Here is a 25380-nt window from a genome sequence, read left to right as displayed (position 1 = left end):
GAGAAGGACAAAATGGAATGTAACAACTCCGTAGCAGTCCATTCCAATTGCCAGCCCCATTAGGTACACGGTCACATTATTTAATTATTCATTTGGGCTGCTATTAGATCCCGATCGAGCGGGATACATTAATATACGGACGTGTTACAAGCTTCAGCTGCCAAGGTCAACATATTAACATTGTGTAACAGCTTAGTTACGTGTTTTCGTACATACACAGATGAAGCTTTGGTAAGTGACGTCATACACAAATTTTATTTGACAATTTCAGGAAGGTGGGAAGAGGTTAGTGGCACCCAGATGATCAAATATGGACGGTAATGGTAATCATGCAGCTAATTTTGTCATGCTGCCAAATATGGGAATGCATCCTGATACCTTGACTTTTATGAAATCTACCATGTTTGTGCCTGGATTTAAATGAGATCAGAACTGAACCAATTTTATGAATGGACAAATACTCGGCCATAGTATACATTCCTACAGAAGACAAATTAATTCTACTATGAAAATGTTACATAGAATGCACGAAAAGTGTCATAATAAATGGAACAAGAAGTTCAAATTGTATCGACAAAATGGATGTAAGTCACAACATAGACTTTGTTGATAAACGTAGATCTACAAGTTCGTGGGACACAATTGGTTCATGCCCATACAAAACGATTCTTTGTGATGTGGGGGCTACCAACAACAGTGCAGCTACAAGAAAATTTGATGTCACAGAAGAAAATGTTCATAGGTGGTGTCAGATGAACAATAAATTCTGGATCACTGTTCTATGCACCAAACTTTCTGGGGATCAAATATCAGAAGGTTTCATGAACTCAAGAAGCAGGTTGTTTAATATTTGTGACAGAGATACAATTAAGGTCTACTGATTCTTTGAGTAATAGAAGTAAAGAAAAATTTTCCATCTGCTTGCATTGCAGAACTCAATGCATGTACAAGCTGGCAGATGATGATGATGATGATGATGATGATGGATGATGATGATGATGATGGATGATGATGATTAGGGGACGGGGATGGGGCTCACATTAAAGTGCAGAACAATGCAAGATCAGTGACTTCCTACAGCTTTCAACAAAAATCTATACTGCACAACACAATTAATTGGTCATTTTTTTTTGAAACCGCAAAATTCTCTCCCATTGCCACACAGAAGTTTGAAGTTTGGCTTGAACCTACAACCTTCCTCTGGAATGGTACAAAGACGTGACACCCTGCGGCTTCACCCTCAGGCTGTGTGGCTTCAAATGGCAAGATATCAATGCAAACAAAATACCAAAGCTCAGAAGTTCATGAGAAGTGTAAGGTGGGTTAACATATTGACACCAAATTTCACAGCAATTCTGCCCAATGCTACTGTAGTCGAGTCACACGATGGGAAGGTCATCACACTCCCTTTTACCCACATTTCACTCCTTTTGAGGTCTCTGCAATGATGGTCAGCATTGAAATCATTCGGTTCTCTTACAGGTGGCCGATGAAAACATTTCAGACACATCACCACTCAGTATTGAAATGTAAAGGCCTCGTGGGGTGGGGGGAGGGGGGCATGAATAAAACCCCCTCTTCCTTTGGGGCTTTGACTCCCATATATTTTGCAGTGTGCATAGCAACAGAATTACGTTCCTGACAACCTTTGACACTACAGGCTTCTGCTGCCCCCTCCCCATTTCAATCAACTCTTTGCTACAAACATTTTCCCTTTCCCATTAAAGTGTACTGTGACCACAATTTTTGCTTTGGTGTACAGGCTGGAACCACCAGTGACTGTTCAAAACTATTCAACAAAATGTAAACGTGAGCTGAAACAGCAAAAGGGGTGTTAATGCTTGTTCAGTCCTTTTGTAGCGTGATCACGGCTGGATGGACATTGATACATGCAAGAGTAAAATGGCGAAAGTCCCCTCTAAAATCAACCCCCAACCCCTTCCTCACCAGCTTGGCAACACCCTCGTTGCCACCAGTGCTCCTTCATTGAGCACTTTAAATATGTACTTGTACAGAGACAGTCAGTCTATGATTCTCACGAGTCAGGGTGATAAGCAACCTTTTTGACACATCTCAGATGAGTGATCCTATGTCGCTGAACTAGCGTCTGGCTGTTTTTATGTGAAAGCTAAGGGGTGTCTAAAGGGACGCCTGTCACACTGTGACTGTTTGTAACAACTTTTGTAGGTGGCTCTTAGATAATTTACATGAATAAAACAGTTTGTAAATTAATGTGTGTCAATAACTGTCCATAAATGTGATAAATCACAATAGATTAAAAATATATATGCCTCACGGAGCCTCTTCGAAAAATGGGGTTGTCTTATATTCAGGATTGCCTTTGTTCAGGCAAACATCACACAAGTTTTTTCCCAAGCAATAAGGAATACCCTTTAGTTTTTAAATTAGCTGGCTATTTTCTGTGTATGTAATTGATTTGTTATAAAACTTGACTTTACTGTTATCTTCGATGAAGTTAATTTTATGAGAAATATTGAAATGTGAATAAAGATTCTGATTCAATCTACTTTCAGAAATTTGTTCACGTGCTGTCAAGACTTTTGGACACAGTATGTGGTATTAGGACTGAAGTATGCTTTTTACGAGTAACAAACTCATTAACCACTGCGAGCTATACTTGTTGCATCTTAACCGCCTGAAGGAAGAGTATCATTGACATTGGTATATTTTTTGTGATTCAGTTCCATCTACTCTCACAACCAACATTACAATTATTGACTGTATATCTTAAAATGGTTTTGCAGCACAAAATACTACACTTTTGGGCATCTAATGATTGGAAACCTCATTACATACCTAGAAAATTTACTCGGCATTTGATGCTTTCTTTACAAAGAATAAAGCAGAACAACATTCTTACATCAAGCAATAAAAATAATTTTATCTATTTTGTAAAATAACGACCACTTTCCAATAGTGAGAGTCATAAATGAACTAACTTTGCTCACTTCTAGTATTAGAAGACATTTAACAACCATCAAACCACTACTGTGATATCGATGCCACATAGTTTCAAAGGTTGGCACTACCACGAGACACCGATGGCTCCGCCCTCTAGCTGGTGCTGTGCAGCTCGACGAGCTCCGCGACTGCTTCAGCCCATTTGATCAGGTGCAGCCACCCAGGACACTTTGATTCAACTTCACACCACCTTGCAAGTTATGTAATATGTTTGCATATGTTCATCCACTAGTAAAGGTGCTTTAAATGTATCTGCAGTACCGAGAGATTAGTACCTTTTCCTTTTCCTGTTCCTTACCCAAGCGCCGCCTCCCAGGTGGGATACAAAAACTACAATAGATTTTACCACACATTTTAGAGGCACTGAAGCCTACTGGTTTTGCAGGTCTCAATAAAACCTCAGTTCCCATAACAAATTTGTGACATCTTCATACAGGCAGCCATTCAAATTTTGATACAGTCCTGCTGCCCCACACCCACCCACCCACCCACCCACCCACCCGTCTGTCCGTCCGTCCACCCCCTCCGATCACCATCCCTCTGAGTGCAGTCACAAAATACAAAACAAACAAATTGTATTTTCAAAAAATCTACAAATATGATTAACCATGACTAGATTAATGAACATTATAAGAAATTACCATCACAAACTGTCGGGTACCAACAAGAAATGAAACAGCAAATGAATACTGAACACTATATGTTTCTCAGCAATTGAAATATTATACTTGCAAACCCTTTTCACAGACAAACTAAATGAAAGACACTAGTGAAACTAAATCACTTTGGTGACAGTTGTATAAAAAAACTTCAAAGCTTGGTAAACTAAACTAATGTAAGAAAGCTCCTACAAACCATGTAGATGATATCCTTGTTCACCATTGTGGTATCTGCTGTCACCACCTCCATCATATGCTGTAACATGTCCCGTACTATGTTTCGTTTCATGTAGTACAAAACCACCTCCTATATTCCCAAGAAGTTGCGGTGCAGGGTACGTTGGAAGCTGCTGCTGAAGGTGAATTGGTGCAGGTTGCTGATACCTGTGAATTAATAAAACGGTGTTTTACTGCAACGTAACAACTTTCAAGCCTTATCCACTTCGAAATTCCTTGACAATGATATATTAATGAATCTTATAGCTGCTGCTTCAAACCTCCTAAAAAAGCTGAGTACCTTTAGAAACTTAAACCAACAGGCCACCTCAATAATGAGCATTTAACACTATGTTTTCTTTATTCTCCACAGACAGGCAGAGAGGGTGTGGGGGCCGTGAGCAGTAGGCGGGCAAAGGGAGGGAGAGAGTGGGAGCCGTGAGCAGTAGGCGGGCAGAGGGGAGGGGAGAGGCGGGTGACGGAGGGAGGGAGGGAGGGATAAGCGGCGACGGAGGGGAGGGAGGGAGGGAGGGAGGGAGGGAGGGAGGGATAAGCGGCGACGGAGGGAGGGAGGAGGGAGGGGGGGAGGGAGGGAGGGATAAGCGGCGACGGAGGGAGGGAGGGAGGGAGGGAGGGAGGGATAAGCGGCGACGGAGGGAGGGAGGGGAGGGAGGGGAGGGAGGATAAGCGGCGACGGAGGGAGGGAGGGAGGGAGGGAGGGATAAGCGGCGACGGAGGGAGGGAGGGAGGGAGGGAGGGAGGGATAAGCGGCGACGGAGGGAGGGAGGGAGGGAGGGAGGGATAAGCGGCGACGGAGGGAGGGAGGGAGGGAGGGAGGGAGGGATAAGCGGCGACGGAGGGAGGGAGGGAGGGAGGGAGGATAAGCGGCGACGGAGGGAGGGAGGGAGGGAGGGAGGATAAGCGGCGACGGAGGGAGGGAGGGAGGGAGAGGCGGCGAGGGAGGGAGGGACGGAGAGGCGGCGAGGGAGGGAGGGACGGAGAGGCGGCGAGGGAGGGAGGGGAGGGGCGGCGAGGGAGGGAGGGACGGAGGGGCGGCGAGGGAGGGAGGAAGATGTGGGGAGGGAGGGAAAGGAGGTGAGGGAGAGAGGGGGAAGGAGAGGAGTGGGGGAAGGAGAGGGCAGGGGAAGGAGAGGAGTGGGGAAGGAGAGGGCAGGGGGAAGGAGAGGGCAGGGGGAAGGAGAGGGCAGGGGAAGGAGAGGGCAGGGGGAAGGAGAGGGCAGGGGGAAGGAGAGGGCAGGGGGAAGGAGAGGGCAGGGGGAAGGAGAGGGCAGGGGGAAGGAGAGGGCAGGGGGAAGGAGAGGGCAGGGGGAAGGAGAGGGCAGAGGGAAGGAGAGGGCAGGGGGAAGGAGAGGGCAGGGGGAAGGAGAGGGCAGGGGGAAGGAGAGGGCAGGGGGAAGGAGAGGGCAGGGGGAAGGAGAGGGCAGGGGGAAGGAGAGGGCAGGGGGAAGGAGAGGGCAGGGGGAAGGAGAGGGCAGGGGAAGGAGAGGGCAGGGGAAGGAGAGGGCAGGGGGAAGGAGAGGGCAGGGGGAAGGAGAGGGCAGGGGGAAGGAGAGGGCAGGGGGAAGGAGAGGGCAGGGGAAGGAGAGGGCAGGGGGAAGGAGAGGGCAGGGGGAAGGAGAGGGCAGGGGGAAGGAGAGGGCAGGGGGAAGGAGAGGGCAGGGGAAGGAGAGGGCAGGGGGAAGGAGAGGGCAGGGGGAAGGAGAGGGCAGGGAGGGGAGGGGGGAAGGAGAGGGCAGGGAGGGGAGGGGGGAAGGAGAGGGCAGGGAGGGGAGTTGGAGAGGAGGTGGGAGGGATGGGGGAGGGGAGGGGAAGGAGAGGGGAGGGGGAAGGGAAGGAGAGGAGTGGAGTGGAATTTCCTCCAGCATTTGATATCTCTTCTGAGCTTATAATGGACAGCTATTGAAAGCCCTCTCTTGGCTCTTTCCTTGTTTCTAACATCACTGTAAAAATGAAACTAATACGCCTATTTTCCCTTTTCCTTCCCCTTTACACCTTTGTTTCATTAAGGAAACACACATCTAACTGAAAACTTCCTTGTTCTTGGAATACTTCTCTTTTCTTTGTACCCAAACCCTGCGCTTTACACGCATCTTATATTGTTTTGGCCTTATCAAATTAATTTGCAAGCCAACTTCCAAACCTGCTTTTTTGAGTTCTTCCATTTGTTGTTGAATGTTATCTGCACTTTCATCAGAAAAACTAAGGTGGTTCAGGTATGTCCCATCAATACATATTTATTATTTCACCACTTTAGGTATGTGAAAACTTCGTCTAGGACTAATGAGTATGGTTTTTGGATATGGCATCTTCTTGCACTATCCCTCTTTCAAGTGTGAATTACTCAACATTCTGGTGATGTTTATTGGAACTTGGCAAATGAAATCTTCATCATATTAACATATGTCAAATGAATCCTTTGTTTCTCAAGGTTGTAAGTACAAGTATCATTAAAGTAACATCAATAGCGTTATCAAAATCTAGGAACATCAGTTGTAACAACAATTCATATTCATTACTCTGATCTGTAATGCATTCACAAGCTGCAAATAGTCATTTGTACTATATCCACTTCTAAAGTCAGCTTGTTCCTTTGCGATCCAGTGTAGTTTCTGTGCACCTGAAGATATTTTAATGAATATATTTTACAATATGGACAGGGGGCTGATGAGTCTTATTTGATGTCATGCTTTCTAGCGTCTCATGTAGACCAGACCCCACATTCTGCAAGTTCCTATTATATCTGTTTGCCTCCAGTTTTAACCATCTCAATTGAAACATCAGTGACCTCCAGTCATGGTTCCATTCTTCATAACTTAACTGGCTCTCCCTGTCTCATTTGTATTTACCTCCCAAATATAATTATTTTCAGAATGAGGTATTTGTGTTCTTATTCATGTCTTGAACTACACAAGTTTGAATGACTTCTTTCAATGCTTACTCAGTTGGCTTGTTGCCATTAGTTAATGTTTTGTTTGCAATCTTGACTGATAAAATAAGGTATCCATCCAACATAAATTTCTGTATTAATATTTTTCTTTCTTAATGGTTTCATCACATTCTCTCAAATCCATTAAAAGAAACTGACAAATTGTTTTGTTCAACTGAGCATAATCCATCACATTCCTATTATGGCTGGCTCTGAGCACTATGGGACTCAACTGCTGTGGTCATAAGTCCCCTAGAACTTAGAACTACTTAAACCTAACTAACCTAAGGACAGCACACAACACTCAGCCATCACGAGACAGAGAAAATCCCTGACCCCGCCGGGAATCGAACCCGGGAACCCGGGCGTGGGAAGCGAGAACGCTACCGCACGACCACGAGATGCGGGCCACATTCCTATTATCATTTGCTTAAATATCTAACCACCTTTATAACACCTGCTTTGTTGAATATGACATATCATTTTCTTTTGCTTCCTTCTTTTGCCATCTGCACATGTATCTTTGTCCAAGAAAGCCAATTTGTTAATTCAAATGGAAAACAATAATTTCTTCTGAAGCAGTTTGAAAAATACTATTCACACGGAACATCTCTCACAAATATTACGAGGTAAAGTATCCTGATAGACATTATACTACATTATTTAGTTTCGTAAAAAATATTAATAGTGGTGACATTCAATTTTTGGTAAAATATGATTATATGTAACATTAAATCAGATTTCTTGCTGAATAAAAAAGTACCTATGTGACAGGAAATGCAGTTAGCACCATGGAGCACAAGGAAATTTAACAGAACAACATGAAGCAGGAAGCATGTGCAAAAACATCAGGTGGGAATTGCTTATATGGAAGGAACAAACTTTGTAAGATTATCACTGTATGTCTGAAAATTCTTAATTTCAGTGATGGTTAGTAATACCATTACTTTTAACACATTTTATACAACTTCAGTTGCATCATTAGCCATGTGTGTATGCTGTAGCAGATTTGCTCTTAAAGTGTACATATTTTTTTATGAACATTTAAAAACATGAAAGGAAACATTTGTATCAGGGTAAGAAAATGCCAACTGGCATGAGATTGCAAGCATTTATCAAGAAATTTAGCCACATAATTGCAGTTCGACAACTGTGAGATACAAAAAGTTACTTCACTGTCTTGTTTAACACTTTCTTTGAAATCTGGAACAGGATTAACTCAAATTCATCCTTAATTCTTGTTCTATCACTGTGGTTCACTAAAGCTAAAAGATGGCTGCCAGAGTTATTTTTATTATAACATCTTGGTGAGAATGAGTCATATGCACATTCATAATAGTTTACCTGTCTTGCGACAAAGATGTATACATCAGTGGTATTAGAGTCACAAGTGTTCAGGAAAGAAATATACATATCGCAAACTACTGCTTATGGTGTTGTTAAACACTACAAAGAAGGAAATAACTACTCATACTTCTCCTCCTACGAAGATTCCCTACACACACACACACACACACACACACACACACACACACACACACACACACACACACACAAAGAAATGTAATAAAACATTTACTAGACTTTTTCATCCAACTTCTTGTATATGATAGATAAGATTAAATTTGAACATTGGTATTTACACAGCCTGTTCTTTTAGCAAAACCACTGAAAATACTGGAACATCTGCAAACTCTCATGGAGCCCCACTGACTGCTAAAACACAGCATAAACTCCTGCAGAATGAAATATATCTTAAAAAATAGATATTAAAATCTGAAAGTGAATAGTTTCAATTATAGAAGCAAATAAAAAAAAAAAAAAAAGAACCTGGTTGTATCTGTCCATAAAGACCGTTGTGGAGATTCCTGGTAGCTCACTAATTCTGGAGGCAAAACAGGAGCTTGTTGTGCCCAAGTGCGCCGTTGTGGCTGTGGTTGTGACTGCGGTTGTGTCTGCAGAGGTGAAAGATTTTGGAACTGCTGTTCATGAAGGAAGAATTGGCCATGGTGATGTTGCATGAGCTGCTGCTGCTGTTGCTGCTGCTGCTGTTGCTGCTGCTGTTGTTGGTGTTGATGCTGGTGCAGCTGCTGTTGCTGTTGGTGTTGGTGTTGCAGCAAGTCCTGCATCTGGTGTTGCTGCTGGTGCTGCACCAAATCCTGCATCTGGTGTTGCTGTGATGCCAATCTTTGTATATCAGCCTGGAGCTCATGTAAACTTGAATTCATCCTAAAACAATATTTTTTTCTCATTTTTAAATATTCCTGATATTATAATTATGTGGCAAAATTGAAATTACTTCTTGCTTACATTTTTTTCCAGGAACAACTGTTTAGTGAGTTACAGAAGTTTTTAAAACAATGTATGAGTAAGGCTAAAAATATCGTAAGAGCTAAAAAAAATTGTGTATAACATAAATTTAATGTTCTTTAAAAACTTTTGACTATCCACACACTAGTGTAGAGCATTTAGATGATAAAATTAACTTCAAACCCAAAATGAAATCATATGTGCTTGACATCTCTTTTTACTAAATAGAATATAGTAATAATAATAATAATAATAATAATTTTGTGTGTGTGTGTGTGTGTGTGTGTGTGTGTGTGTGAGAGAGAGAGAGAGAGAGAGAGAGAGAGAGAGAGAGAGAGAGAAATTATGAAAACCATGTTAATGATATGATGAGAAGACAAAAGTGGTAAGAAAGAATGTTAAATATGTAAATTTGCACTTTGCTCTCCACACTGGAAAAAGGATGGAAAAGCGAGTTTGTCAGCTATCAGTATCTTTTATGTGCCTAGTAAATTGTCTAATCATAAACCGGACAGATATTTTTTAAAATATTTTACAAATAATCTTTTTCAACTCTTCCAGTATCCAGTGTAATTTGAGCAATGTTACACAGTAGGCTCAATTTTTTAAAAAAGCTGCAAGTAAACAAAGAAGAAACATGTTTCATTATCCACACTGAAGAACTATAACATTTTTCACAGTGGTAAATTACTTTAAGAGCAAATCTGAGAACCATCACCGGAGAAAAACTGATGTGCTTATAGGTCTTGAGCTACACATTTTAGAGCTCAAGTTCACTAGACTTTTTTTATTTGAATGATTGTTTCTGTCATATCTCTGAATATTTATAATTCCTCCTGGGGACACCCTGTGTATGTTCAATTATCTATCATCATGCCTGGAAGTAAGAGACATCCTACCCCTGATGGTCTCCACCCCTCCTAGGACAGTCTTCCACCTCCTACTCAATGTACAGAACATTGTGGTCCATTCCTATGCCACTCCCATTCCTAATCCATTGCCACAGGGATCATATCCCTGTGGAAGACCCAGGTGGATTATCCCCCAATTACTCATCCAACAGATCCTCCTCTGGCCCTGTCACAGGCTTATCGTTTCAATCAGAGGCATGGTCACCTGTGAAAACAACAATGTCATACCAGTTCTGCCATAATCACAGTACAGAATCTAATGTGTGTATGACCACAAATTGGCTGTCCACCAGAATGAATGGCCACAACCAAACTGTGGCCAAGAACAGAGTTGATTACCCAGTGGTGAAATATGCTGCTGAGCACAACATGCTCGAATTCAAAGGCTGCTTCACAACCCATGACACCTGTATCCCTCCATCCAGTACCAGCTTCATTGTCTTATCAATTCTGATGTTCTAGCTGACAGACGCTTATTGCTCACGGTCTGTAACTGATAGAAGTATCTGTAGTAATAACAGCATTTTGTTCAATATATACGCAATTAAATCTGGTAATATGGGTTTCCATCAGTAGCGAGTACCTATCCTGCATACGATTCAGTTAGATAATAATTAAATGTTGCCCTGGCCATTTTGTGTAGGCTCATTATTTTAGTGATGCCACTGATGCCAAAAATCAAAGTTCTTTTAACAGTCACATAATGCTAAAAGTATTAAGAAGAATAATCTCAATAAACTGAAAACAGTGTCTTAATATTTTTCAATTTAGGTAAGGCCAGAGGTACAGTTTTTTTTATTAATAGTAATATCTATAAATGTGTACGCTGCCATTGCATATAGGCAGCTATCCTGGAGCATCAAACCCCACTGAAAAAATAATTAAGCAATTCATTTAATGGATTATCGTGTAATATTAAAGAAAGACTTTTAATCCATCGTGAATAAGATGGGTGTCTTCATGTTGGGATATGGATGACATTTCTGGTGATAGAACCCTGAGAAAAATTAGCCATGGCTTTTAACAAGCATTTCATACAATAGGAATAATGGCACAGTTATCGTTGTATGAAGCAGCATTCAATTTAAATTCATTTTAAAAAATTATGCGATAATGCACATCATGAAATCTAGTCCTTGGCACTTCTACTGTTCTACATCTACATACATAACTCCAGGAGCCATCACATTGTGCATGAGGGAGGATATATTGCACCACTATTATTCACTTCCTTTCCTGTTCCACTCGAAATAGTGTAAGGCAAAAATGACAGTCTATATGCCTCTCTACAAGCCCTAATTTCTCCTACCTTCATAATCATTATGCAAAATGTTTGTTGGCCACAGTAGAGTCATTCTGCAGTCAGCTTCAAATGTTTGTCAACAGTGTTCTTCAAAAAGAATCTCTTAGTCAGTGGTTTCCTTCACTTCTAAATTATTTACATTGAGCACATGACTTAATGAATAAGTTTCAGTTGTGATTGGATTCACTACTTCCCACCAGACAGAGCTCAACAAACCAGTCAACAATGTCCCAAGCTAAGCAAGGCTATTTTTAGTCGATCATGTTGTTTGTAGGTCCATCTGAACATCATAAACCCACAGTGAAACACTAAATGACCTGCAGAGAATCAACACTTGGTGCAAGATGTAGCAGTTATGCTTAACGTAAATATATGTACTATATTGTGCATAATTAAGTAGAAACAACCACTATTGTTTGATTACAAACAGAATAGTAAGAAACATACAGTGTCTGGGAGCAAACATCTGGAGTGACCTAAGTAAGTGGATCGATCACATAACAAAAACTGTTGGAAAACAGAAGCATCACTAAGATTCACTGGAAGACTATTTAGAAAATTTAAATATGACAATGGAAGTTCCTTTGTGGGGTATGAATCAGTGAAGAGATAATGGTAAGAACTTGTTGAAGAAATGAGATACTGAGCTGTCAGTAGGTACATACACAAGGCTGACAATGGTTTCGGTCTTTTTTATGTGCCTCAACTCAGGAGGTTAATTCATTCAAGAAGGAAATGGGTTACATGACCTATGTTTGATTGTTTCTTTAGTATTGCTGGTTAATCTCTGTGACCATTATCAGTTAGCATTTATAAAGGAGATACAGAATATCCAAAGAGAGTGGGTACATCTAGTAAATGTGAGAATTTCAAGGCGATACTCATCCAAAGTCAGTGGAAAATGCCACAATTCTGCACTTGTGTTCCAAGACAAGTGAAGCAACATATTACTTCCTTCAACATGCCTCTCAAAATAGGACTACAATGGGGAGAATCAGGTCTTATTAACAGACTGCCTTCCCACGCACCATTCATGAACAGAACAGAAGAAAGAAGGGGGGGGGGGGGGGGGGGGGGAGGATTTGTAATGTGCCCTACTACTTGCTTTATTTTTTTTAGTAACAGAGCACTTTTTTGTTTCAACACTTCAATTATTTTTAAGGAAATAAAAAGTGCCAATGCTCCTATCTTTCATCTTGATTGAACAGTAATAAGATAGAAATGTCACAACTCACTGTCCTGCCATTTGGAAAAAATGTTCCCCAAACATTCGACCTACTGTATCAAATGAAAACAAACACATAACTGAGGTGCAGTTCATGTGTTTACATGTGCACTTTAAGCCCAACAGTCTGTGCTGTTTCCGTGATCGGAGCTATATAGACTTATACAATGTATACAACACTTGGGAGATGGCAATGTTTGCCATAAGCAAGAACCACATTCACAAGTTAGAGTGACAGTGCAGTTGTACGCTGTAAAGTGTCAAGATTGTTAAAAAAATTCAAGAAACTGGAAATGTGAAGAAAAAAAATTGCAAAGCAAAATAATAGCAACTGATAAGAGATATGCAAGTAAAATTTTAGCAATGGTAACACACAACTCACATGTCACTATGAGGCAGCTTGACTGTGTGATAGGCCTTAGCCACATGACTGTTCTGCAATACCACTTCCAAATCATTCCTTTTTTTCACATTTTGCTTCATCAACGACTTTCAAAATCTGTTACAGTTCTCCAAAAGGCTTCTACGAAAACTACAATGTGAGACTGTGCTTCTACGTAACATACTGTTTACGCATGAAGCACTATTTACCAACCATAAGCAAATCTAAATAACCATAAATATCTACAGTTCCTTACAGACATGCTTGTGCAGTTATAGGCACATATTCCAGTGGATATAAGGCATTTCATAAGACATCAACATGACAGATGATGTAAGTACTGGTGAGGTTAAAATGTTTAAACTACACTGTTGACAGTTCCTCAATTTCGCATCAAGCTGAGAATAGTTACCAGAGACGAATGACACAAAAGTCAACTCCCACTGAACCTGACTATATCTGAGAATCAAGAAAAGCAAGAGACAGAAGCAGGAAGAGGTGAGAGTGAGGTAAAAGTGTAAAGGCGGACGAGTTGATGCACCCAGAAAGCATCTGGAGGCTGCTCCGAGACTTGTTAAGTGACGGGAGAAACACCCTCTGCATCTGACTGTGGCTTTCACACCCTCCATTACAACAAAAAATGTGACTATACAGATAAGTTGATAAAATCTGAGAAAAGAAAAATACTGATGATGAGACAATAAACAAAAAATAGATTTCAAAGAATAAGAAGAAGAATTAAAAATGTGGCACCTGATCTGTAGAGGACGGGGCCCAGCCTCCGCAAATAGGCTCTTCACAGGGTTAATTCAAGAGGCACCTGTCGCAAGTTGGACTCCACAATGGTGTACTGTGTCCTTCATCCGCAACATTGAAGGTGATTCTGAGCCATGCACCAAGCTACCATAATCACGATGGAACAGGATCTGAGCTTTGTAGCGTCACAGAAGTTTAGAGTGGTCTGCAACCCAGCTGGTGTTACCGAGACAGTGAAGAGCACTAAGGTGAGACCAGCACGATTGCTTAATGCTGTTGAAGATGAGGAAGCCATGTCAACTGGGTATCAAAGTACAATCCCTGTAAGTTATAAGACTCCACCACATTGAGCACTTGGTCACTGAGGTAGAGTTCTGGTTCTGGATGGACGGTATGACAGTGACAATAGTGTGTGATACATGTCTTGGTGGCATAAAACTGGAAGCCATGGGTGAGAGTCCAGGCCTGTGCCTTTTATATCGCAAACTGCAGTCAGTGCTCAGCAACACCCCCAGTTAAGGAGCAATAGTCGACGCAAAAGGTTTCAGCACACAAGAACGGTGACACTGTAACCCCACAGCTGCAGGTAGACCTTTGATCTTCACCAGAAAGAGGCATGCTCAATAAAGAGCTCTGTGTGACCCTGTTCTCTTGTTGGCGGTGGGTACTGTGGGAAGAATTAATTTTGAACTGGAAAGTACAGTGGGACAAGAAGTTCCAGATATAAACTGGAAGGGGGGCCCTTGAGATGCAGGGTAGCGAGAATGTGATGACACCATGTAATGTCATGAGCCTTTTGTAAGTCGAAAAAGATAGAGATAAAAATGTTGATGCCAGGCGAAAGCTGACCAGATTACAGACTCCAGGCAGGCCAAATTGTCAGCAGTAGAATGGCCTTGGCAAAACCCGCCCTGGGATAAAGCAAAAATCCCCAAAACTAAAGGTACCAACACACCCGTTGGCTCACCATGCATTTGAGCAATTTGCAGAGAACATTAGTGAGGCTAACTGGGAGATAGCTGTCAATCTCAAAGGGATGTTTACCCAGTTTCAGTACTGGGTCAGTCAGGCTCTCTCACCAATGATGAGTCAGGAAATCACCCTCGCTGCTCCAGATACAGTTGAATATGGCAAGGATGTGATAAGTGTTTGATTATTTGGCTGTGTGTGCGGTCTGGCCCTGGAGTTGTGTCAGGGCAAAGGGTGAGGGCACTGACAAATTCCCACTCACTGACTGGAACACTATATGGCTCCAGGTGACATGTAGTAAATGGGAAGCGAAGTCATTCTACCCACTGTTCAACGACACAAAATGCAGGCTGATAATTCTCAAACAAAGAGGCTCAAGTGTAATGGAAAGCAAGAGGTTTGGCGACAGCATTTCGGGTCCATGTAGACAACACAGAGAGATAGCACGTACACCTTCAAGGGACTGGTGTCCACAGAGACATAACATCTTTGCCCAAACCAATGAATGAGGGATATGTGGTCCAATGGTAAAAACATACCATTCCCAGCATTCTTATATCTGTCATATCATGAGGCGGTGGACTGAGGAATGACGCTGTTTAAAGGCAGTGAGGTGCAGCATTGATTAATGTCACTTGTTGCATCGGAAAGACCATCTACGACCTCTAATGGTCACGGTGATTTAAGGTGGCGAAAAGACACTGCCTTCAGAATGGGGTGGGGGTGGAGTGGGGGGGGGGGGGTCATAAAGTAGAGGGGACTGCTACATCAGCTGCCAATAGAATGGCTGCAGTTGTGCTCTGGACAGTCACATCGGTAACTCCATGTGGCAGGGTGTGAAGGGTTGGTTTGTTGGTTGTTTGAGGTTTAAGGGACCAAACAGCAAAGTCATCAGTCCCTTGTTTCAAATAGGCTACACTCCGCTAATGGGACATCTCAGTAAAGTCAGAAAAATAAAACGGAAAAAGGTAAAAATGTAAAAGGACAGTCATGTTGTCATTGGTAAAAAACAAAATGAGGGAAGTCGGCAAGAGAACGAACCCAACACTATGCTGAAGCAGCATAGGCAAGACCAACTGTGACGTTAAAGGTACAACTGCTAGAATGTAGAAAGTACGTATCGGAATAGAAAGACTAACCAAGCCTTAAAAAAAAGGGTAAAAACAGAGTAAAAGGGGAAGAAAAGAGGATGTCTGTCAGGGAGGGGAATCGGGAATCTCCGAACACTGCTTACAGTGGGAGACACCCAAACACTCACCGCCCTGCCCCAACACCAGAGAGAGATTAGAAACCTTAAAACTGAGAATAAAAACCACTTTCCCGGAGGAAACCGAGAACCAGAGAGACCATCCAGGAATCGTCAACCAACATCAAAGGTAAAGTGCGGTGGAGTCTGTACTTAACACGCAGAGCCAAAAGAAGGGGGCATTCAACCAAAATGTGGGCTACTGACGAAGGCTCCACAACCACATAGTGGGGGTGGCTCATCACGCAAAAGAAAACCATGGGTCAGCCTGGTATGGCCAATGCGGAGACAACACAGTGTGGTCGAGTCCTTTCGGGAGAGGCGAAAGGAAGAACTCCACGGGCCTAGTGTCACCTTAATTGCACGAAGTTTATTAGACAGGGGAGTAGCCTCCCAAGAATAGGCCCATGACTGTGCGAAGCGGGATTTGATGTGAAGCCGTAAATCTGCTGCAGGAGGGGTTACAGAAAATGGGGGGTAAGTAACTGCTCCCCCAGCCAAACGATCAGCGAGCTCATTACCCGGGATACCCACATGGCCAGGGACCCAAAGGAAGTCAATGGAACAAGCAGCACGGTGAATATCTGCGAGATGGTCATGGATGGCAGAGACCAAGGGATGGCGCGAAAAACACCGGTCAATAGCAAGAAGGCAACTCATCGAGTCCGTACATAACAAAACGCGGTTGTGTTGGGACTGTTTAATAAAGGTAAGGGCCTGGGATATTGCCATCAATTCCGCAGTAAACACCCCACATGTAGGTGGCAGCAGGTGACTTTCCGTTCCAACAGAGAACGTGAAGGCATACCCAACATGATCAGCAGATTTAGAGCCATCAGTGTAAAAAACAACAGCATCCTGAAACTCCCATAAAATTTGGCGGAAAAAGGAACGGAACACCACCAGGGGGATGGAATCTTTCGGACCTCGCCGGAGATCCATCCGAATTCGAGGCTGAGGAACTAACCAAGGAGGGGTAGAGGGGAGGGAGCGAGGAAGACAGGACAAAGAAGGAAGCTGAAAATCACGGCAAAGAGACGCAAGGCGCAGCCCAACCGGTAAACCCGCCCGAGGGCGGGAGTCGAGTGGGTGACGTCCATGGTCTGGGAACAGGATAGAATGGGAAGGATGAGTGGGAGAGGAACGGATAGTGAGTGCATATGACACCAGAAGCTGGGACCAGCGAACAGAAAAGGGGGGGGGGGGGGGGGGGATCCCAGCTTCAACCAGGAGACTATCAACAGGGCTAGTAGGGAAGGCACCGGTAGCCAAACGGATACCACGATGGTGGGCTGGATCCAGCACGTGCAGTGTGGAAGGAGCAGCTGAACCATAAACTTGACAACCATAGTCCAAGCGAGACAGAACTAGAGCACGATAAAGACGGAGGAGGAGGAGGGAACGGTCCGCACCCCAAGAGGAGTGGGCAAGGAAGCAAAAGACACCGAGTTTACAGAAACATCCTACCTTCAGGAGTCTGATATGGGGCAGCCAAGTGAGCTTGTTGTCGAAAAGAAGACCCAAGAAACGAAACTGTAGGACCACAGGCAATCTTTGTGCAGTGAGATAGAGCTCTGGATCAGGGTGGATCGCAGTACGGCGACAGAAGTGGACCACTCGTGATTTTGAAGGAGAGAATTGAAACCCGTGTGAGAGGGTCCATGCAGAGGCACGCCGTATAGCTACCTGGAGCTGCCGTTCTGCAGATGCCATCGAGGAGGAACTAACCCAAATGCAGAAATCATCCACATACAGGGCAGGGGCGACCAAGGGACCGACAGAGGCCACAAGTCCATCAATATCAATGAAGAAAAGAAGGACACTCAAGACAGAACCCTGTGGGATGCCCGTCTCCTGGGTCCGTGGAGAACTAAAAGCAGTACCAACTCTGACTCTGAATGACCGATGGATCAGGAACTGGCGGATAAAAATCGGGAGTGGGGCCCGAAGACCACACTGATGAAGGGTAAGTAAGATGTGGCGGCGCCAGGCCGTGTCATAGGCCTTGCGAAGGTCAAAAAACACTGCAACCAAATGGTGGTGCTGGGAAAAAGCCTGCCGGACTGCGGATTCCATGCGGAGTAAATGATCGATTGGAGACCGTCCCTCTCGAAAGCCACACTGGTAAGGGGACAATAGATCCCGAGATTCGAGGACCCAATTGAGCCGACGGGCTACCATCCATTCAAGTAACTTACAAACAACACTGGTCAAACTAATTGGCCGATAGCTGTCAACAGATAGGGGGTCCTTACCAGGCTTAAGGACAAGAACCACAATGCTATCCCTCCACTGAGAAGGGAAGTCACCCTGGAGCCAGATATGGTTAAACACCCGAAGAAGATGTTGCCATTGTGGAGCACTGAGATGTTGAAGCAGTTGGTTATGAATGGAATCTGGGCCAGGGGCCGTATCATGAGAAGAAGATAGAGCAGAAAGAAATTCCCATTCAGTAAAAGGTTCGTTGTAAGATTCTGACTCACAAGGGGTGAAACACAAGGTGGAAGCATCAGCCCGCTGTTTTTGATGAAGGAAAGCAGCTGGATAGGAGGCTGACGCTGATGCCACTGCAAAATGGGTCGCAAGGTGTTCTGCAAGAACTAATGGGTCCGTACAAATGCCATATGGGAGGTGAAGGCCTGCGAGGGTGGACTGCCGTTGGCAACCTTGGAGAGAGCGAAGTGTAGCCCATACCCGTGACAGAGGGACAGTAGAACCAAGGGAAGAAACGAATCGTTCCCAACATATCCGCTTGCTCTGTTTGATTAAATAACGGGCTTTAGCGCGAAGGCGTTTTAAGGTAGTAAGGCTGGCTACGGATGGATGCCTCTTAAAGTGTTGCAAAGCTCAACGGCGATCACAGATGGCAATGGCAATAGCCGTACTCCACCACGGGATTTGCCGGCGACAAAATGGTCCAGATGAGCGCGGGACAGCAAGGTTAGCAGCGCGAACAATCGCGTCAGACATGTCATGTAGGACGTCATCAATGCAACCCGACAAAGAGGGAGAAAACGCGACCTGTGCAGTGTATAGAGGCCAATCGGCGCGTTGGGAAGACCAACGAGGCAACCTGTCCATCGGGGAGCGGGAAGGGAGCGTGATAATCCAACGGGAAATGGTCACTATCACAACGGTCGTCGTGTGGCGACCAGTGTAATGAAGGGAGGAGGCAGGGAGAAGAAAGAGAAAGATCAATGGCAGAAAAGGTACCATGACCGGCACTGAAATGAGTAGGGGAGCCATCATTAAGAAGGCACAGGTCGTGGTCTGCAATAAATTGGTCTATAAGAAGAACTCGTCTAGATGGAAAGGCACTGCCCCACAAAGGATGACGAGCATTAAAATCCCCAAGGAGGGGGAAGGGAGGAGGAAGTTGCTGAAGAAGGGCGGTTAAGGTAGCAGGTGTAAGAGTCCTGTCAGGAGGGAGATAAAGATTGCAAACTGTGATTGCAGAGTCGAAGTGGACCCTAACGGCAACCGCTTCCAATGTAGTTTGAAGAGGAATCCACGTGCTAGCAATGTCTGTACGGACCAATGTACAAACGCCACCAGAAGCCCGCAGGGGTCCGACCCGATTTCAACAGAAAACACGGAACCCACGGAGGGTCGGTGAGTGAGCATCAGTAAAATGAGATTCCTGGAGAACCACACAAGCTGCAGAGTAGGACGAAAGAAGGGATTTCAATTCGAGAAGGTGACGATAGTATCCATTACAATTCCATTGGAGAACCACAGAATGATGGTTTAAATGGGGGCTGAACACTTTAAATCCAGTCATACCGCCGGGTCCCCACCCGTCACCAACAAGGAGGGGGCGACATCCATGAACGACAGGTCAGAATCCGGTTGTGAAGTCGGGGAAGGGACCTCCAGTGACACCAGAGGCTCTTTGTCCCGGGACTTATGTTTCTTCTTCTTTTCAGGCTGAGATCGAGGAGGGCTGCCTGTCATGAAGGAGCCAACTGCAGCAAGATCAGGAACAGAAAGAGACCAGGCAACCTGGGGGCCGACAGACCACGGCTCTCGCGGTCGTCGCACGGCAGCAGACCTTTGGCCTGGTAGGTACCGGAAGGGGCATCCCGGGAGAGGCGCCCTTGACCGGCAGACGCCGAAGGAGTGGGACACTTCTCCGGCTGGGGAGGGGGAGCAGCACCCATAGGAGAAGGTGTGGGAGCCGCAGGGGAGGGGGGGAGGAGAGGGGTCCGGGATGGGGGTAAGGAAGGGGGAGGAAGGGGTGAAGATGTAACCAAGGCGTAACTAGATGTCATGGACACAGGGTGGAGTCATGCATATTTCTTACGGGCCTCTGTGTAGGTTAAACGATCGAGGGACTTCTACTCCTGTATCTTTTTTTCCTTCTTATATACTGGGCAATCTGGTGAACGTGGAGAATGACTACCATGACAATTTACACAGACAGGAGGGGGAACACAGGGACTCCCCTCATGGAGTGGACGTCCACAGTCACCAAAGAGAGGGGTCTGGGAACAGCGGGAAGACATGTGGCCAAAACGCAAGCACTTAAAACACCTCATAGGAGGTGGGATGTACGGCTTCACATCACAGCAATAGACCATAATCTTAACTTTCTCAGGGAGGGTATCCCCTTCAAAGGCCACGATAAAGGCACCAGTATCAATACGATTGTCTTTAGGACCCTTCTGAACACGCCGAACAAAGTGAACACCCCGCCGTCCGAGATTGTCCCAAAGTTCCTCATCAGTTTGAAGGATGAGGTCCCTGTGAAAAATCACACCTTGTATCATATTTAGAGACTGGTGAGGGGTAGTGGACACAGTTATTGTGCCAAGATGGGTACAGGCACGAAGGGCCGCAGATTGGGCAGCTGAAGCAGTTTTTATCAGCAACGAACCCGACCGCATCTTGCTCAGGGAGTCCACTTCGCCAAACTTGTCTTCAATGTGTTCCACAAAGAATAAAGGTTTGGTATTGGTGAAAGTATCTCCATCAGTCCTGGTGCACACTAGATAACGGGGGAAAGGTTTTGCCCCTAGCCGACGGGCCTGACCCTCTTCCCAGGGGGTAGCCATGGAAGGGAAGGCCGAAGGGGCAAGAGAAACAGCACTTGAGGAATCAGTTCCACACAGAGAGACGGTCGCAGAAGAACGGCCAGAGTTCTGGACCTGTATGCGTTTCATTTGCATAGCGTCCGCCCTGATACCACCCACTCCGATCAGGGGCTCTCCTCACAGGCGCCACCCAGCCACAGCAAGGGCCGTCTGGCATGGCCGCCATTGCCGGGAGTTCCGATGCTCCAGGATGACGAGCAACCACTCCAAGGCATGCATGAGGTGGTCACAGCTCAGGTATCAGAAGTGTGATCCCTGTGTGTTCAGGGGGCTCAACCAAAAGGGTACATAGCAACCCCACCACACGGGCTGGCTACCGTGCTGGCTATGCACCCTAGTATCAGACAACGACGTGAAAGAAAAGGTGGAATGTACTAGGAGGGCGCACGTCTGAGACACTAGGTAAGGTGATCTTCCCCAAATGGCTCACACTACGGAGGAGAAATTTTGTAATGGAGGTCAAACCCCAGAGGGGGACCAAGGAATGCCAAAAGGAGGAGATTATTATGCAACAAAGCCGAATTGGAAAACCAACAGAACCAGGAGGATAGCGGGGCCAACATAAGCAAGGACACCAAGAGAGGGAGAGGAGAGGGCAAGGGGAAAGGAGCAAGGAGGGGAAAGGAGGGGAAGGGAAAGGAAATGCAGCCCTGGAGAGAAAGAAGGCTGCAATGGCTCGGGGCCCCGTGCTCGCAACGCATATATCCACAAAAGAGTTGTGGACCCCCTGGGGGAAGGGTGTGAAGGGTGGCAGATCATCCCCATCAGCTTTGTAGAGAGACCATCTGCATGGACACCCTGGCGAATGATGCCAAGGGAGGGTCAGGACAATCTGAGAAGAGGACCTGGGCTGCAAGGGGTTAAGATCAAAAGATCAATAGTAGAATAAGATCCATGTGCTCCTTCTCGGAGGACTACTACTTGTCCTTCATATCATTAGATGATTTTGCCTTCACAAGTGCTTGTCTGTCCCATATTTTGGGACAGAGGAGGAACATAAAATCTTACAACCCGCAACCAGGGTCTGCTTCAGCCACTGGCTGTTATCTTGGGGTAGGTTAGCAGAGTCCTGGGAAGGAAGCATCCGAGGGGACCCCTTCCTGGTATGAGGTGCTGGAAGAAGACGTTAACTGGGGGTTAGGGACCATCATCTTAAGTGGTAGGGAGTACACACTCTCAAACGGTGTGTTGGTTGGGAGGAGAGGACCAAACAGAGAGGTCATTGGTCCTGTCAGATTAGGGAAGGATGGGAAAGAAAGTTGGTTTTGTTCTTTCACAGCAACCATCCCAGCATTTACCTGAAGTGATTTGGGGAAATAGGGGAGAACCTAAATCAGGGTGGGCAGATGTGGGTTTGAACCTTCATCCTCTTGATGCAAGACCAGTGTGCTAACCACTGCACCACCTCGCTTAGTTTCAAATGGGGTGTGAGGCAAGCATTAAGAGGAGGGCTCCCACCCACCAGGGGAGCAGGTATAATTGAGTGACCCAAGGGTCTGACGAAGAAGGCACAAAGGATGACATTATCAAAGCCATAGTCTCCACTATCGTCACATGTGTAGGATGTAGACGACCATATTTCTTCTTGGACTCTTGATGCATGAGTCAGCTAACAGTCTTTTATTCTTAGAATTTCTTTTCTCATTGGAAAATAGTGGAGTCCAGTGAACAGGAGGAAGGTGCTTCCTGCAGCTGATCCAGACAGGGCACAGGGTCACTGACATCCACAATCCCTACAGATAGAGCTGGCATTGCAACGTGGAGACATGTTACAAATGTATGCGATTTGGACACATCACACTGGAGGAGGAACATATGGCTTGACACTGCAGTGATACACCATAGCCTTGACCTCCTTAGTCATCAAATCGCCATCAAAGGCAAAGATGAGGAGTCAGAAGAATGTCACCCAACATGTCATGGGTAAAAACGGCCCTTGAGCAGGGAAGGCTTCCTTAATCAGTATGGACTCACTTTTCGTTTTTGAAAGCACTGCTACTTACCCAAACTTGTCCTAGAAATGCTGAACAAAGAACAGTGGTTTTGTAACCTAAAAGCAATCCCTGTTGGGCTTAGTGCAAACTAAATATTGGGGGAAGTATTCCTCACTATGTTTCTGAGCCCTATAGCCTTTAGATGGAGTAGCCAGAGAAGGAAACATTGAGGGATCATATCTCTCTGCAATGGTGCCACCTGCTCCAAATGAGGTTTCTTTCCATGAGAGCCACACCAAAGGTTACCTGGCCACCAGAGTTGCCTGGAGTCCCCATTCCCCAGTCACAATGGGCAAATATTCCTTGACATGCAAGGGGAGTTTGCAGCTCAGGCACCAACAGCACAAAATCTGCCTGGTCAGGGGAATAACACTGTACAGTTACTTGATGTCTTTTCACCCAGTCCCATCCACAATGGAATGCCTACTGTGATGCATTTAGGTTGTAGAATCTTTGCAAGGAAAAGGGCACAAACAAAGAAAGGAAGGAAGAAAATGTGGAATATATGCTACATTGGGCGACCTTCCCTGCATGATACACACTTGTGCATAATTTGGAAGAGAGATGACAGGCCAAAAACAACAATGGGACCCATATAGTTAAGAATAAAAAGTGTTACAATGCCAGCAGGAAAGAAAACTTATGTCCAAAATCACAAATTCAAATGACCCTAAGCACTACGGGACTTAACATCTGAAGTCATCAGTCTCCTAGACTTAGAACTACTTAAACCTAACTAACCTAAGGACATCAGACACATCCATGCCCAAGACAGGATTTGAACCTGCGGCCGTAGCAGCAGCGCAGTTCTGGACTGAAGTGCCAGAATCGCTCGGCCACAACGGTTGGCTCCAAAATCACAAACCACATCCATGCACTATTGGCACCAAGAAGGCTATCTAATAGAAAGTCAGAGGGGAGAAAAGAATAATAAGCTAGACTTGCAGCATAGAAAAAGAAATATTGCTGCAAGTTGTAGGGCCCCACGGTGGCAGAGCATGAACTCAACATAAGAGATGCAGGCCAGCTGGGGGGAATATGATGGATGTCTCATCTGTTCTGCACATATTACTTATGGACCTTCTTTTCAGGACATTTGGAGATCACTGATTGGTTATTTGGGAAACACAAAATGACCTGCATGCTCACAATGCTTAACATCACTGAACTTTTATCTGTAATGAAAACTAAAAACAAACAAATCAACAACTCCCGTAAACACGAAATGACAAACTGCACACATCTGCAGTGTGTCCAGTCCAGATGAAATTCAATACGCTGCAATGTCAACAACGAAGACCTTATCTGAGTTGTATGTCTGATTAAATTTGGTACAGTGAGACAGATGTCTGTGAGATTTCTTCTCATAATGCCAGGATAATGGTTTGCAGCATTGTAATTTTGTTAGTACTCATCACATTCCACAAATGAGGAAGAGATTGATGTTTAACACCCCATCAACAACGAGGTAATTAGATACTGAGCACAAGTTCGGATTAGGGAAGTATCAGGAAGGAAATGGGCATAGCCCTTTTAAAGGAACCATCCTGGCATTTGCCTGAAGCAATTTAGGGAAATCACAGAAAAAAATAAATCAAGATAGTCAGATGCAGTTTTGCATCGTCATCCTCCTGAATGCGAGTCCAGTATGCTAACAACTGCACCATCTCGTTCAGTCCACAGATAGAAGAAGCACATAAAATGATAGAGAGGCTGTTCGGTATGTCAATTTGGCAGCTCTAAACATTAAAAATTACTAGAAATGACATTAACTTTTCCACACTGCCTGCTGTAACTTAACAAAAACCACTCCTTGATATTTACTCATTCTGGATACATTCAGGCTGGCTTGTCTTAGCTGGCGTATTCTGTAGAATGCATTAATGAATGAGGTGAGAGCTAAGATTGATCACACAAATGAATATGAGACCTACCAATAACATGAGTTCAAACTTTCAGATTAAGAGAACTTACTGTGCAATAGACTGCTGATACTGCTCCATATCCATATTTTCAATATCAGGAGTCTTCCTTTCTTCTATGTATGGTGCTGTATTGTCTAACCACTTATGTTCAACAGAATTAACATCTTCTGATATCTCCTGATGAAGGAAAGGAGAAATACATACTGCTATTATTTAACAAATAACATTTGATTAAATGCTTTTGTACAAAATGACTAGTTCAGCTACATTAACATCTGCTGCAACTAAGAAACTAGGAAACAAAATTAAATGAAATCAGACAAAAAATTAAATGTGTGAAAAGCAAACTGCCACATTTAAAACAAATAGACAGTTTAACTAAATAATTGCCTAACTTAAACATGTTATTAAAATGTTGATTTGTAAAGATTTGGAATTAACATTGTGTTAGTCATGTTAGTG

The 25380-nt window shown here is 44.5% G+C and overlaps 1 protein-coding gene across 3 annotated transcripts in view; it reads right to left on the bottom strand.

The window, feature by feature from the left end:
* Positions 1 to 25380, bottom strand: part of LOC126162039 (patronin) — a 445213-nt gene that overhangs the window by 100098 nt on the left and 319735 nt on the right. For all 3 annotated transcript variants that reach the window (XM_049918266.1, XM_049918267.1, XM_049918268.1), the window contains 3 exons: positions 24968 to 25095; positions 8635 to 9033; positions 3838 to 4025 (listed from right to left, as the gene is read on the bottom strand). In XM_049918266.1, the coding sequence (XP_049774223.1) occupies positions 3838 to 4025; positions 8635 to 9033; positions 24968 to 25095 (715 nt within the window). The remainder of the gene's footprint in view (positions 1 to 3837; positions 4026 to 8634; positions 9034 to 24967; positions 25096 to 25380) is intronic.

The sequence above is a fragment of the Schistocerca cancellata genome, chromosome 2, assembly GCF_023864275.1.
Source record: "Schistocerca cancellata isolate TAMUIC-IGC-003103 chromosome 2, iqSchCanc2.1, whole genome shotgun sequence".
Classification (NCBI taxonomy): domain Eukaryota; kingdom Metazoa; phylum Arthropoda; class Insecta; order Orthoptera; family Acrididae; genus Schistocerca; species Schistocerca cancellata.
Note: the sequence above shows the minus strand (reverse complement) of the source record. Positions and strands in the feature narration are given on the sequence as shown.